The 15,952-nt window shown below is 44.1% G+C and overlaps 2 protein-coding genes across 3 annotated transcripts in view; both read left to right on the top strand.

Annotated features, from left to right (window-relative positions):
* The window catches only part of LOC125462770 (transcriptional enhancer factor TEF-5-like), a 151,943-nt gene extending 140,785 nt beyond the window's left edge, over window positions 1–11,158 (top strand). For both annotated transcript variants that reach the window (XM_059653472.1, XM_059653471.1), the window contains 3 exons: window positions 208–348; window positions 1,531–1,683; window positions 3,993–11,158. In XM_059653472.1, the coding sequence (XP_059509455.1) occupies window positions 208–348; window positions 1,531–1,683; window positions 3,993–4,106 (408 nt within the window). In that variant the 3' untranslated portion in view covers window positions 4,107–11,158. The remainder of the gene's footprint in view (window positions 1–207; window positions 349–1,530; window positions 1,684–3,992) is intronic.
* Window positions 11,159–15,298: 4,140 nt separating this feature from the next.
* Window positions 15,299–15,952, top strand: part of LOC125462810 (sphingomyelin phosphodiesterase 2) — a 65,106-nt gene continuing 64,452 nt past the window's right edge. The window contains exon 1 of the mRNA XM_048553215.2: window positions 15,299–15,385. The gene's annotated coding sequence lies outside the window, so the exon portion shown is untranslated. The remainder of the gene's footprint in view (window positions 15,386–15,952) is intronic.

Below are 15,952 nucleotides of genomic sequence, written 5' to 3'. Positions count from 1 at the left end.
CCCTAACTGTAGCATGCAGCCTTCCTTAAAACTGACTTCTTTTATCAAAAGTGTTCACCACCTTCCATCATATCCCCTGTCAGGGTTCAGGGCCCACTTTGTTTGGTGATGCTCCTGTGAAACACCCAGGGGCAGTGAAAGTGCTCTCTGAATCTCAGTTATTGTCGGTGTCATCCAGGACCTCATTTTGTGCCACTGTCTCCTCAGGCGGACCTGAACAGCAACATCCAGGATGGGCCTGGAGCTTTCTACGGAGTCAGTAGCCAGTACACGAACTCTGAGAACATGACCATCACCTGCTCCACTAAGGTCTGCTCTTTCGGAAAACAAGTCGTGGAGAAGGTGGAGGTGAGCAACTATTCTCGGAGGGGGAGAAAAAAGCACCAAGAAGTGATTTAAAAGGATATTATTAAGCTGGAGAGGGCTCAGAAGAGATTTACCAGGTGTGGAAAGTTTGAGTCATAAAGAAAGGCTGGGACTTTTTCACTGGAGCACAGGAGTTTGAGAGATGACTGGTTAGAAGTTTATAAAATAATGAGCTTTATAGACAGAATTAATAGTGTTTGGCTTTTCCTTAGGATGGGGGTTTTAAAGACACTTTTAACATGAGAGGAGAGAGATTTAAAGAATATATGAAGGGGAATTTTTTTTTACACAGAGGGTGGTTTGCATGTGGAAGTGATGGACGTGGGTATAATTACAGCGTTTAAAAGACGTTTAGATTAATATGTGAATAGGAAAAGTTTGGAGGGATATGGGCCAAGAGCAGGCAGGTGGGACGTGGTTAGTCTGGGATTATGTTTAGCATGGACCGGGTCTGTTTCTGTGCTGTCTGACTCTGCGACTCTAGAAGAGGAAGCAGGGTGTTGTTGTGGCCGTGAAAGGATGGTGAGCTTGAGGAGTGGGATTTTTTTTTTGCTTCACATTTCTGGATCACCAGGTCGTTCGGTCACAGACACAGAGCCCACTTCCTCACTAAGAACTGCAAACCTTGACTTATTCCATCCAAGGAGCTGTCACCTCTTCGAACGTGCAGGAGCAATGTCTCATCTCTGTTTCCCTTAACAGCCATTGAGAGAACCTGTCTCAGAGAGATTACCATTGTACCCAGTAAAGGATAAATTGGTGCTGTTGGCAGTCTAAGCAAAGAGGGGAGAAATTGAACAAGACCCTTTAGGGTGCAGTACAACCAGAAGCATTATCTGCATGTTAAATAATGATAATGCTGGTCTAATAATCCAGTCAGTTTTTTTTAAGGGATTATGTGTTATTCTGTAGATTGCACCATTCATTCTGCAATGGACCAACTGGCGTGCAGCACTCAGCTACAGCAGCTTTCTGTGTGAAATTCAGATCCTTCCAGTGCAAGTACTTCAACAAAGGCTAATTAACCAGCAAGATGGAACCAAACAAATTCCTTCATTGTTCAAGTGTGATTTACTGTTTCTTGCACAACAGGTAGATCTCACCTTTACAGAATAACTGACTCAATATAATGCTTTGTGTCTCCTGTCTCTTGTTGACCCACAGACAGAATATGCCAGGCTGGAGAATGGGAGGTTTCTGTATCGGATCCACCGCTCCCCGATGTGTGAATACATGATCAATTTCATCCACAAACTCAAGCATTTACCAGAGAAGTACATGATGAATAGTGTGCTAGAGAACTTCACTATCCTGCAGGTGAGTACCAGTCTGGTCATCTGCAGCCACGCCACTGATTCACTGCCACCAGCCTTTCTTATTGGTATGAATGTAAGTCGCTGGCACCAGTGAGGGAGAATGCTGACACAAAGTCACTGTCAGAAGCAAGTCTTGTTGACCAGGGTAGGTTTATTATCTCGTACTTGACAGTGTGTTATAACAGAGTGACATGAGAATCTCTGATAAGACCTCAGGCTAGATTTGAGATTAAGTACACATCGCTGTTTAGCTTTATGAAGCACTAGAACTCTATCTGACTGCTCCCAGGAAAAGCCTCTATATCCCAATGAGTGGAGCTTATCTTGAGATGCCAGTTAACTCTTTCAGGTACTAACTGCTTTGTACAATAAGCCCACAAACAAACATCTGATCTGCAAATGCAAGAGATGGAGAACATGGTGGTCAGGCCAGCAACTTCATGACTGAATGAGCTCACCCACTTCCCCAAATAATAAGGTGTCCCAACTTGTGAACATAGATCTCCCTCATAATGGTGCATTCAATATGCTGTCCAGACATAAACTCACTGCATCTACACTCACGTATGCCTCACACATTAGCATTACTTGAGGGATTATAATATTACACTTCATGGATCTGCTTGGTAACCACTCCTGTTTTTGAAACAAAAATCCACCCTTACTAAGATGAAGTGTTTACAACTGACCTGTGCCTGCCAAATCAAAGCACCACAGCATTATGGGTTATTCATTATGGCTGATTCCTCTTGTGGGTCACTGGCTAACCCATTGAAAAGCAGGTCAGAGGCTGGGAATATTGCAGTGAGTAACTCAGCCCCTGCCTTCCCAGGGTCTGTCCACAAGGCACAAGTCAGGACTGTTATGCAATACTACTCACCTGCCTGGAACATCATTTCTGGAAGTTTCTACAGTGTCCTTTGTCCTATTCTAATGTTTTATAATAAAGTAATTTTTGAATGTATCCAATCTCCACTATTTACACCATTAGTGGATCACCTCTGTCATCACATTTTACAGCTGACAGGCTTCAGTTTCTCCAGTTTCTCTCTGCTGCCTGGACATCTGCCTTACAGCTGTTCCTGAACTGCCTCAAGGGCTTGAATGTCTACCTTGGGTCTTAATGACAAGAACTCAAAAATTTCAAGTTCAGGTCTGCCGTGGGTGACTTCCTGGGCTATGTTGTACCAGTCACTACCTTAAGTAATGTGAGACCATCACTTTGATTTGAGTTGACCCTTAATATGTTTTTTCATTTGAACCATAAAGTAAATCCTCTCTATCTGCAGAATGATGAATTCACCTAGCTGTGCGAAAAATGAAGTAACCACAAAAATCAACAACCAGGGGCAAAATTCACAATTTTTGACCTGTTTTAAAATGAACGCTTCATCATTTGTGAGGATTCTCGGGAATGGAACCCTTGTGGATACAGAGGAACTACTGTATTATCTGAGGGTGTAACTCTTGAGACCTGAACCACTTTTAATATGTCTCTTTCTCATGTCCTCTTCCTCAAGCTCTCCAAAAGTGAACTGTTTTGATAACACAAAATAATGACTGTACTACACTTGCTATATCACACATTTTAAGCTGAACAGAATTTGACTGTTTAGCCCAGGGCTGGGCTTCCATGTAACTCCATTATCACAAGGGCAGGGGTCCTACTGAAGTCAAACAAATGAAGTTGCCACCGCAGCAACAAATGTGAAGAATCAGTGTCAAATCATGGGACAGGACTTTTAAGGTTTATGTAAGTTATAGAGGTTTACAAAATCATGAGGGGTATAAATAAAGTGAATAGCAAAGGGCTTTTCCCTCAGATGGGGGAGTTCAAAACTAGGGGACATATTTTTAAGGTGAGAGAAGATAGTTTTGAAAAGGAAATGAGGGGCAATGTTTTTACATGAACTGCCTGGGGAAGTGATGGGTGCAGGTACAGTTGCAACGTTTAAAAGACGTTTTGATAAGTACATGAATAGGAAAGGCTTGGAGGGATATGGGCCAAACATAGGCAGGTGGGACTAGTTTAATTTGGGAACATGGTCGGCATGGACTAGTTGGACCCAAGGGCCTGTGTCCGTGCTGTATAACTGTGACTCTCAGTGTAAGTTGTTATTGAACATAATTAATCAATTGATGACTGTTTTCCTCTAGCAATTGACCTTAATGTTTCACCCTTCACCTCTGGTCCATTGTCTGATGCCGAACTCCAGGGTGATGCTGGGAAGGTGCTGCAAGGTGACGTTTGCGCCGTACAACTGCATCTCAGCTCAAGCTCTCCCCTCTCTCTCTCTTGTTTCCTGCCAGGTTGTGACCAACCGGGACACCCAGGAGACCCTGCTGTGTATAGCGTTTGTATTTGAAGTGTCGACAAGCGAACACGGTGCACAACATCACGTTTACCGGCTGGTGAAGGACTAGGAGCTCACTCCCCCCACCCCAAAACCTCCCCTACACAGAGGGTGCTACAGCCTGCCATTTATCTACACACCTTGGTGCCTGCTCATTTTTACCAAACACAAAAAAAAATCTATTTTTCACAGAAATACAGATATTTTTACATTCGAACAAATGTAAAAAAAAGCGCAAAAAAAAATGAACTGTTGTGAAGTCAAAAGAACAATATTCTGCACTACTTCTGTGAGGGTCGTGTATGTGTGTGTGTGTTTTAATTTCCTCTCTCCAGAACTTGAGCTCAGTGAGAGGTAATGGTACAGTTTTTCTTCCTTTTTTTTATAAAAAGAATAATATTTACACTTCAGGGATAGTATGCATTGGATAAGGATCACTTTCAGAAAGTAAGTGTTAATGGGGGCTTGTATGTAGGAACGTTGCCTTCTTACACATAGTTGTTGGAGGGAGGGGGAGCAGAGAGTAAAAAGCCTCTATTTTGTTTGCTTGCGGTCACAAAATGGCATCCGTGCTTTTGTAGTCATTGCCGTCTATCAAGATGCTTGATGGAAGTTTGGTATCATCACCCCTTCGATTTCTCAATACAATTCTGTGTGGGTGACAGGAGAGGCAGTTGACTTGGGTCGAAGTTCCAGGATATAAGGAGTTAATTCGAAGGCTCCCTTCACAGTTTGCATTTCTCCTTTCTGACAGATGTGGTTGCATCATAAAAGGTAAGCACAATAGATTTCAAAGAGGTGCTCATTAAAGCGGAGGCTGGTATTATAAAGGACAGATTTCCACTGGCCCCATTTCCTTCAGATTTCTATTTCACATGAAACTATTGGTTTGTTTGTCCACCTAGTATTTGTAAGCTTAAAATGCAAAAGCGGGACAACTTTCCCCCACCTGATACTCCCCTCTGAGGGCAGTCATTCAGTTCCATAGACATCAGCTGCCCACCTTGCATTGTCCATTTTTGCTCTTACAGTGTGAACAATAGCACATTTTCAACCATACTACAACAGGAAATCCAGTTGAGAGATTATAATCAACTCTGCAAAGCAATTTGACACTTTGTGGTAGCTGTAACTAACTTTGGGTACATCAAAGCAAAATGATGAAACCCAGGAAAGGTGTATTTATAGATATATTACCTGTCTCAGTTTTGGCCAATATTTTCAAAGCAAACATGTGCCTCAGAGATAAGGCACTTCCCGTTGAGTGAGTTTGTGTGTAGTAGCTAAAGAGAGACTGCTGTTCTGAACTAATGTGACTGGTCCTGCCTTTACCCTAGCTCATGAAATAATACCGAGGGCATGAGAGCTTTGCATGTTAGATTACACAAAGTCAAAACGTTCTGTTCTGGATTACTTACTGTGATGATTCAGCCACTGAAAGATAGGAAGGGCCTGCATTTATATGGTGTTTTTCATATCTTTAGAATCCCAATGCAATTTCCAGCCAATAACATAATTTTGAAGTGCAATCCCTGTTGTAATACAGGGAATGTGGCAGCCAATCTACACACAGCAAATAAACACAGCAATGTGATAATGAGCAAATCACCTATTGAGTTGGCAGATTGGTAGATCATTATGATTGGGGCTCTATTGACAGTGGGTAAGGTGGATTGATGTTTGAGCTGAGCATTGGATAGGTACTTATTGGAAAGAATGGAAGGAGTGCCTCCCGAATGCCATTAAATGTCTATACTGTCCCTTAGGGATTCCAGTTGTCTGGAGAGGTTGTTGGAGTGTGATCAGGATCTGTTCTGCCCACTGAGTTCACCTTATGTTGTTGCAAGGGAACAACAGGTTCAAACATTCATGTATTTGAAGAGAAGCTATGAGGGGCTTGTAATGTACCAGCCATTAGGGCTGGAGACCACACTGGAATGTGGCAGAGGCGTAGGAGTAGGAGATGAGTGAAGGGAAACTGAGGAATTTCAGGAGCTATCTAACTTGTCTCCCCTCTTCGTCTCGAAACAACCTCAGTTTCTAACGGAGAGATGGATTGAATCTGAGTAGGAGTTTACAGTCCTGACTTGACCGCTTAGTTTCAATGAATGGGATGGTGTGTAGGGATTGTTGATTTGGTGAAAGAGGCTTGAATGTTACAGTCAACACTTCATTGTCCGGTATGTTTTGACTGAGGAGAAAGTGGCTTTCCTACTCTAGTTCCGTCCCACATTTTCAAATCCAGTCGGAGAAAGCACCTGGGGGATTAACAGTCAAATAATTTGCTGGTATCTGAATTAAAAGGACACACAGTTGGGGTTACGTGGCTAATTCCTTTGACCATCACCTCATGGGCGACCTCTGAAAGTGACTGTCAGTTTTCACCAGCTGGGCCCAGTCCTGCCTTCAACTTCCAGCAAATGTTTGTGGGTATTTAATGTAACTCTTCCTTTTGTTTTTGCCCCTTCACTAACCCTGACTGCTGCTATTTGCTGAGGTCTGCTAACTCACCAAAGTCCAGTTCACAGCCATGGAACCTCAGCACGATTGAGGGACAGAGTGCACCCTTTTAAGATAGTGGTGGCCTGAAACATTTTGAGATTTCTTGATGGCATTGTGTGAGGGGTTGGCTACCAGTGAGCTCTGCATGGTCTGTGGACCTTTGTGATCGGGAATGGGTTGTGGTACGAGATTGGAGTATTGTATTTCTGCATGTTCTTCAGAGTTCTTTAGTGTAGGGGATTCGGTTTTAAAATGCATGCTGTGACACTTACCCTCTTTTCTTTCACAACTAATGCAGTGGCCATGACTGTTACAGAATAAAAGAAGTGGGCTTTCATCAAGGGAACTGTAAAGTCAGAAATGCTGTTGAGGACAGAGGTCATGGGTCATCTCCCTAGTTACTGCCAATTGGTGACGATGACGTCTCGGTCCCCAGTCTTCACAGAAACGGAAGCTAGGGCAATCCTTGAAACTACCTTGATGATATTCTTTTTCTTTTGGGATGATTTTAGCAGTGATCATTTTCAATTGGCATTCCTTTATACTCCTGCCTCAACTTTCTGAGTTCAACCAATTATGATGGCCTGGCCTTTCATATAGACGGTACTTGACACTGAGTTTCAGGAAACACTTTCGGTGCTGGCATGAAGATTTTAAAGGAATACAGAGTAATTCCCTATTTGCTTCCCCCCTCTTTCCTGCAGTAACAAATGTTGGCGCCATGAGGGATATTTGCAGTTGCCGCCATTTTTAGATCAGTCAGTCTGCTAGTGTCAGTCAGTGGCTTCCCCAAAGATCCCATGCAGTTCAGTTGGTGGTTGCATTACAGACTAGTAGGTCCAAGTTTCAGTCACTGCTGTGTTCTGTTGTGCCAACCAGCCTCAGTAATAGGGATAATGAGCTTACCCTCTGATGCCATGGTTAGAGGAGCTTCCCACTGCTGCTGTTATGTATCCCATTACAATGCAGGCAAGGTGAGAACAGAACCAGGGTTAGCAGTGATAGTTTACTGTCCCTCAATGGTTCGGTCATGTGGGGAAAATGGGCACAGGCTCTTCCAGGAAAAAAATCAGTCCCTTCAGAAAATTAGAGACAAGGGGAAATAAATTTAACACTACTTTTAAGTCACTTTACCCATCCCAGGCACTAATCAGAACAGTTCCATGAAACAGTAACTCTCCCCCCACCCCCGTCCCCTAGGTTCTGACCACACCAGCCTCCAGCCGTAGTTTTCAGACGAGGCGAACCATCCCCACCACCCCAGAACACAAGGAGCACCAGCAATGTTGGTGAATGACTACCTCTGCAAACATGAGCATGAACAAAACATCCCAGTCAGCAGAAGGGACAAAAGCAGTTGAGAGTCTGTGTACTGGCAGAGAATTGGCTTGCTTTGTAATTTAATTTCTTTTACACCGGAATTAACATTTTCATATTTTTAAGGATGTAACAAATAGTGGGAGTGGAGGAATTTTAGAAAAGTAGTGGGTTCTTTTCTATATATATATTCTATATGTATATTATATATATGACATATAAAAGGCACTCAGAGATGGTACTCAGGGCATTGTTGCATTTGAGTATCGAAACCTAATTTGTTAGTGATGTCACCTAGCACTTAACTCTGCTGTAAATATCATGTACACAATATTTCTTACTGTGGTTGTCCGGCCACATTCACATTTACTCCAGTTATTAAAGCCTTTTTGTTAGCCTGGACAGTCAGTATGCTGTTCCTTCCTGTAATATAATCCAGTTTTTGCATTTTTGTAAGGAAATAGGTACCTTTATATCTCAAAGTACTTCAGATTCATGTCTTGGGAAGATGGGCTCAAACCTAATGGGCAAAGCCTGGGTGAAAGTCTTCCTGAATTGGCAGCTGTAAAGAATCTAGAGTCAGTTTGGCTTTTTTTTCCAGGACTTCTGTGGTTTCTGCTGAGCACAAGTGTCTGCTTGTTTGCCTGGCCGTATTACTGAGGACAGTCAGAGGATTTTCAGACAATGGGAAGCTCCAATCCCAGGGAGGGTGGGGAGCATGGTCAATGCCCAACCCTTTAGAGAACACTTTCAGTCTCTTTGATTCAGGAGCTGTAGGCCCCGTTGATATAGCACCCAGAGTCTGATTGAGTACATGATTCAGTAGCGACACAGTAAAATCTATTTATGAGCTCGAGTTCGTCGAATCCCCAGTGCTGCCCATTCCTCTGGAAATTTGACATTTCTGTTTAATGTCCGCTGTGCTACTCCTTTTTCAAGAAACAGGAACGGCTCTCTCCTCAAAATGAGAAGCTAATAGGTGAGCATCAACATGTTGCTCAATCCCTACCCCCTTTGAAAACAACCCTTTAAAATTTTTAATCTGAAAAGGACAGATGGTGGCAAGAACTCATCTGGCTACTGTACGTAGTGACATTGAGAGATTGCTGATTTCACCGGAAATACAAAGGCATTTGAGATGTCATTGCACATATTGGCCTGAGGCATTTCTTCCATGAAGTCTCTGTCTGGTTCCAGGCGATTGGAAGTCATTCATCCTTTGGTTTTTTGCAAGTGTCGTACTTTAATATTATAAACCAGGACGCCAGGATATGTCAATAGGATTTTTTTTTGTAGATATATATTTTGAAGAATCTTTGTAATACTATCTGTGAAGGCTGACAAAAAGGACACTCTGTTTTGAAAAAATATGTCCTTCTTGATCATTGTTTTGTATAGGAACATTACCTCCTTGGCCAATAGCAATGGACTGTTTGTTTTAATTATTATTTCCTGTCATGATGCTGGGGTGCACAGGCGAAATGTGACTACCTTTAACTCCCGATATGGTGCTCACATTCTAGCACAGGCTTTGAGCTCACATAGGCCTGAGCCCTTACCAAGCCTGGACAAGCAGAATGGGGGTCACTGTGTCGTGGGGACAAGTAGTTTGTCATTGTAAGCTTTCTCAGTGGGTCGCACTTGTCTGTGAACTGCTTTCTCCAAAAATTATTCGCTTCAAAATTTGTCGAACCAATGTTGTAAATTAGCCAGCCCTTTTCACTGCATAATAACAGCACACAAAATTGCAGCAATTTTTACTTGTGCACTTGTTGAATTTGCATGTATTAAGTTCACTAATTTCTCCTGGGAAAAATCATAATGTTTGTATGTTTTGCAACACTGTCAAGAAAACAAGCACCCTTCTGATCTAACCTCATCACTTACAAAGTCTTGCTATTCCCCTTTATTCCTCTCTCCCTTTCTAAGCTGTGAATATGATGGAGGACATTGTCTTTGGTTGATGACCTTTTCTTCCCCTCATTCTGATTGGGTTGGGACCTGGACTCATTAAACAACATCTGAATGGAGTGTCCTAATGTGACAGCTACTGAACCACTTGCAACCCTGACCATTCTCACTTGAAACCCAAAGCCTCTCTCTGCTACTTGCAGCTAGAGATTTTATTGGCTTGACATTTGCGAGCAGAGTTTGGGAAAGTGTTGCCTTTGGACAAGTGTGAGTTAAACTGTGCCAAGTAATGTCAGGATCAGCTGCTTGATCTACGAATGGGGGCATAGCTGTAACCTTGAAGTGTCATTCCTAGTAAACACCCACCTGGCCCATGAATGACAAAAAAACTTTGATTACTCCTCTCAGAGCCTTCTCTTTCCTAAAACCTTAAAGGACAGAATTCTGAGATAACAAGTTGTGGAGCTGGAGGAACACATCAGGCCAGGCAGCATCAGAGCAGCAGGAAAGCTGGACATCTCGGGTCTGGATCCTTCTTCATTTTCTGAAGAAGGGTCCTGACCTGAAATGTCAGCTTTCCTGCTCCTCTGATGCTGCCTGGTCTGCTGTGTTCCTCCAGCTCCACAACTTGTTATCTCAGACCCCAGCATCGACAGTTCCTACTATCTCTGAGGATAAAATTCTTCTGTCCTCAGTTCTTTTCCCCCACATCCCACAGCCTCTACAACCCAATCTTCATTATGTTTGATCATTCTATATACAATGTCTTGTTACTCATTTCAAGTACATTGTCTTGCATGACCCTTTGTCCATTCACTGTGGCTTTTCCTCAATTGATTTTCAACAAGGTGCCTTTGTAATTAAGCTGTGAGGTCTCTTCGAGCCACACTCAGCTCTGCCATCATTGTAACAACAATCCCAGAAACCCAATCCCAGTGGCAAAACTAGTAGGAGTTCAGCATAAGCAACAAAGTGAGACCCACTGTTGTAAGACTTAGCCGAAGAAGTAAAAATAAAGGCTTTAAGAAACGTTTGTTTTGTTTTGGTAACCGTGAAGGACTTTAACATGCAGGTACTTAGAAAAACAAGGGTCACTGCTCTTTAATGGCAATCCCTAAATTGTGTATTCTTGATGAAGTACAGTACATTTTTGTTTTTATTCCTTAAACCATAGTTTGTCACATGGTGGAAAGGTAATTTGAAACAGTAAAGATGTGTTAATGTGTGATGATATTGTTTTTATGTATAATATTTTTTTCTGAACTGTGAGGGGGTTTTATTATATATCCATTGCATATGTCCATCAACTTAATCTTGGTGCCTTCAGTGCCCAGATCCTTAAACAAAATAACAAAACAAAGCAATAAATATTTGTTGATGGTTGTGTCTGTACCTTTCTGTGTTAGTTGCATTTCATTTATTATATGAAGACCATAAAGAGTCATAGAGCGGTGTACAGGTAATGTTGCAGAGCGAGGAGTACAGCGCTGTATGGTTAGAGTAGAGACAGTAAACAGTACAGCAGTGCATTGATCACAATACAGAGAGTGAAGAGTCGCGCAGTGCACTGGTTATAATAGAGAGAATGAAGAGTACATCGGTGTGCTGGTGATGTTACAGGCCGGTAATTGAGAGAATACAAGTTCAAATCCAAGCATTAAAGTTTGAAAACTTGTATTTTAAAAAATAAAAAATTCTGGAGAGGAAAAGAGCTAGCTCCTGTGAACTTGCCGAACAGTTACTGTGGTGTCTATAAGCCCAAACGGTTCGTAAGTTTTTGTTTGGAAAAAGAAGCTAGTTTTTCTTCATTTGGTCTGGCCTGTACATGTCCAATTGTTCACCAAAATGGTTAACCGTCAACTACACTATGAAATAAGCCAGCAAACCCCTCAGAACAGTAAAACTGCTAGTGACTGAAAAAAGGTGGTCCACCTCCACCACCTCCACCTCAGGGAATCTGGCAACCGGCGTTAAATCCCAGCCTTACCAACAACTCTCTTCACAAAACAATAAATAAATTGGAGCACAAGCCACTGAGTCTAGTCCTTTTAACTGTTTCGGGAGCAGTGCTTGCTAAGCAGCAGGTTATGTTTCTCCCACCTGGATTGTTGAACAGAATCACAGTCCTGATACAAACTAGTTACAAGGAAAAGAACACTCCTGTGAGAAAAATTATTTGGCAAGCTGACACTATTCACATGAGGTGGGAAGAATTTACCTAAATATTGTGTTGATTTTAGTTTCAGTCACAGGCATCTGCTGAGGCTTGGCTTGCAGCTCATACTCTTTTTCAAAAATGGAAAAGGTTCAGTCCTAAAATCCTCTCCCACTACATCTTGGCCAATTTTAGGGTTTGGTTGGGAAAATCTAAAAATGGGCCACGTAGAAACATAGCAGGTAGGAGCAGGGGAAGGCCATTTATGAACCTGCTCCGCCATTCATCACAATCGGGGCTGATTGTCCAATTCAGCAGTTTAATCTTGCTTTCTACCCTGACCTTTGACCCCAGCCAACCCAAGAGCTATATCTAGTCACTTCTTCAATATATTTAATGTTTTGGCATCAACTACTTCCTGTGGTAATGAATTCCACAGGCTCACCACTCTTTGGATGAAGTAATATCTCCTATCTCCATCCTAAATGGTCTACTCCGAATCCTCATACTGTGACCCCAGTTCCTGACACCCAACATCGGGAACATCCTCCCTGTATCTACCCTGTCCAGTCTATAAGTCTCTGAGATTCCTCCCTCATTCGTCTCAGCTCCAGTGAAAGCAATCCTAACCTAGTCAATCTTTCCGGTCAGTCTCGCCATCCCTGGAATCAGCCTGGTAAACCTTCGCTGCACTCCTGAGGGCAAGAGCATTCTTCCTCAGGAAAGGAGACCAAGACTGCATACAATATTCTAGGTGTGGTCTCCCCATGGCCCTGTATAACTGCAACAACACATCCCTGCTCTTGTACTCTAAAGCTCTCGCAGTGAACATACCATTTGCCTTCTTTACTGCCCGATGTACCTGCATGTTTACCTTCAGCAACTGGTGCACAAGGACATGCATTTCCTGCTGCACGCTCCCCTCTCCCAATTTGCAGCTATTCAGGTAGTAATCTGCCTTCTTGCTTTTGCTTCCAAGGTGAGTAACCTCACATTTATCCAAATTAAACTGCATCTGCCATTGATTTCCCACTCACATAACCAGTCAAGATCATGAGGAAAGATCTCTGCATCCTTGACACAGTTCACTCTCCCACGCAACTTGGTATCGCCTGCAAACGTGAAGATGTCACATTTTGTGAATAGCTGGGGTCCCAGAGCCGTTTCCTGTGATACCCATTAGTTACTTCCTGCCAATTTGTTTCCTCTCTGTTAATCAATTTTCTATCCATCTCAATACACTTCCCCCAATCCCATGTGCTCTAATCTTGCACAATAATCTCTTATGTGGGACTTTATTAAATGCTTTCTGAAAGTCTAAATATATCATATTGACTGGCTCCCCCTTGTCACCTCGATCAGTTACATCTTCATAGAATTCCAACAGATTTGTTAAGCATGATTTCCCCTTCATACATCAATGCTGTCTCTGTCTGATCCTGCCACAGCTTTCTAAATGCTCCTCTATAAAGTCCTTGATAATGGATTTGAGAATTTTCCCCATTACCAATGCTAGGCTTACTAGTCAAGAATTCCCTGTTTTCTTCCTACCTCCCTTTCTGAATATTGGAATGACATTAGCCACCCTCCAATCTGCAGGGATTGTTCCAGAGTCTACAGAATCCTGGAAGATGACCACCAATGTATCCACTATTCCTTGAGCTACTTCCTTAAGTACTCTGGGATGTAGATTATCAGGCCCTGGGGATTTATCCACATTCAACCCCATCAATTTTGCCAGCACCATTCCTCTACTCGTATTAATCTCCCTCAATTCTTCCCTCTCACTAAATCTTGCATTCTCCAACATTTCTTGTATCTGATTTGTGTCCTCTTTTGTGAAGACAGAACCAAGTATGTATTCAGTTGCTCAGCCTTTCCTTTGTCCTCTATTTTACATTCCCCCGTTTACATCTGTTAGGGGACCTTCATTTGTCTTCACCAATCTCTTTCTCTTCAAATACGTATTGAAACTCTTAGTGTCAGTCTTTATGTTCCCTGCAATCTTACTTTTGTTCTGTATTTTCCCCTTCTTAATCAATCCCTTGGTCCTTCTTTGCTGAGTTCAAAATGCTCCCAATCCTCAGATTTATTATTTTTCTTGGCCAATCTGTATGCTTTTTCCTTGGATCGGATACTATCTCTAATTTTCTTGTAAGCCATGGATGGGCTCTCTTACCCATTTTGCTTTTGTGCCAGAATGGAATAAACAGTTGTTACAGTTCCCCCATGTGTTCCTTGAATGTTTGCCATTAACTGACCACAGTCATCCCTTTAAGTAACTCTCCAATCTATTAAGGCCAACACATCCCTCATATCTTCATGGTTTCCTCTATTAAGGTTCAGCACCCTATTAAAAAAATCTATCCTGTTATGGTCGCTCATCCCCAAGGAGTCTCACACAGCTAGACTGGCAATGAGAGATAATGGGAACTGCAGATGCTGGAGAATCCAAGATAACAAAGTGTGCAGCTGGATGAACACAGCGGGCCAAGCAGCATCTCAGGAGCACAAAAGCTGACATTTCGGGCCTAGACCCTTCATCAGAGAGGGGGATGGGCAGAGGGCTCTGAAAGAAATAGGGAGAGAGGGGGAGGTGGATCGAAGATGGATAGAGGAGAAGATAGGTGGAGAAGAGAGTATAGGTGGGGAGATAGGGAGGGGATAGGTCAGTCCGGGGAGGGACATGATCGAGCAGTATCAAGGCCAAACAGATTACAAGAGAGTTGCAGTGGGAGAGAGATTCCCTGAGGTTGGTCCGGAGGGAGGAGGGTAACTTCTTCAGGTTAGGCATCCCTGGAAGAGGCTTTGCAGTGAGGTTAAAATTGTGATCAGTGATAATGAGAACTTCAGATGCTGGGGAATCCAAGATAATAAAGTGTGGAGCTGGATGAACACAGCAGGCCAAGCAGCATCTCAGGAGCACAAAAGCTGACGTTTCGGGCCTAGACCCTTCATCAGAGAGGGGGGTGGGGAGAAGGTTCTGGAATAAATAGGGAGAGAGGGGGAGGCGGACCGAAAATGGATAGGGGAGAACATAGGTGGAGAAGAGAGTTTAGGTGGGGAGGTAGGGAGGGGATAGGTCAGTCCAGGGAGGGACATCCTTGGAAATAACTTCTGCACCCTCTCCAATTTAATGATATCACAGAGTGTTACAGCACTAAGGTTATCAAGTTGAGCCCAATACCAAACCACAATATTCCCTACTCCTCTCCCATCCCAACTCGTGCAAGCTCAGCAGCTCAGGTGAGAGACGGACATGGGGCACGCTGGGATTTGGAGTTCATTACAAGCCAAATCGGGCAGGGAACTCGGCACTCATAAACTACATCACCCATCCGCCACCGCGCCACGGGCCGTGTGTTACAGAACGTTGGGCCTACAGTACCCGGCGGTCTTTGCGGCATCGACTGGAAGTGGTTGCGACTAGACAAGACAAGGGCATCAAGCAGGAGTCGGAGTCGGTCAGTATGCTGGTCTCGGTTAAGAATGGGGAGATGGAGGCGAACGGGATTTTTCTGCTCTGTTACACTTTCATCGACGTCCGAACCACTAAACCGGAGCGGTATTTTGCTCAAAGGCACTGGGTCCGACCATCCCACCCCTACGCCCCTCCCCCAATCCCGCGCCCCGCCCCCAATCCCCCTCCCCGCTCCCCCTCCCCCTACGCCCCTCCCCCTTCGCACGTCCCCTCCCCTCCCCCACTTCCACGCCCCTCCCCCACCCCTCCAACCCTCTCCCCTCCCCTCCCTTCCCCCTACGCCCGTCCCCTCCCCCACGCCCCTCCCCTCCCTGCCCCTCACCCCCTCCCCCCACCAACACTCTCCTCCTCCACCCCTCCCCCTCTCCTCCCTCGCCCCCCTCGCCCTCCTCTCCCCCCTCTCCCTCTCCCCCCTCTCCCTCTCCCTCTCCCCCCTCTCCCTCTCCCCCCCCTCTTCCTCGCCCCCCCTCTCCCTTGCCCCCCTCTCCCTCGCCCCCCTCTCCCTTGCCCCCCTCTCCCCCCTCTCCCTCGCCCCCCCTCTCCCCCCTCT

This window comes from Stegostoma tigrinum, chromosome 21 (genome assembly GCF_030684315.1).
Source record: "Stegostoma tigrinum isolate sSteTig4 chromosome 21, sSteTig4.hap1, whole genome shotgun sequence".
In the NCBI taxonomy this organism is placed as follows: domain Eukaryota; kingdom Metazoa; phylum Chordata; class Chondrichthyes; order Orectolobiformes; family Stegostomatidae; genus Stegostoma; species Stegostoma tigrinum.
This window is presented reverse-complemented; position numbering and strand designations above follow the sequence as displayed.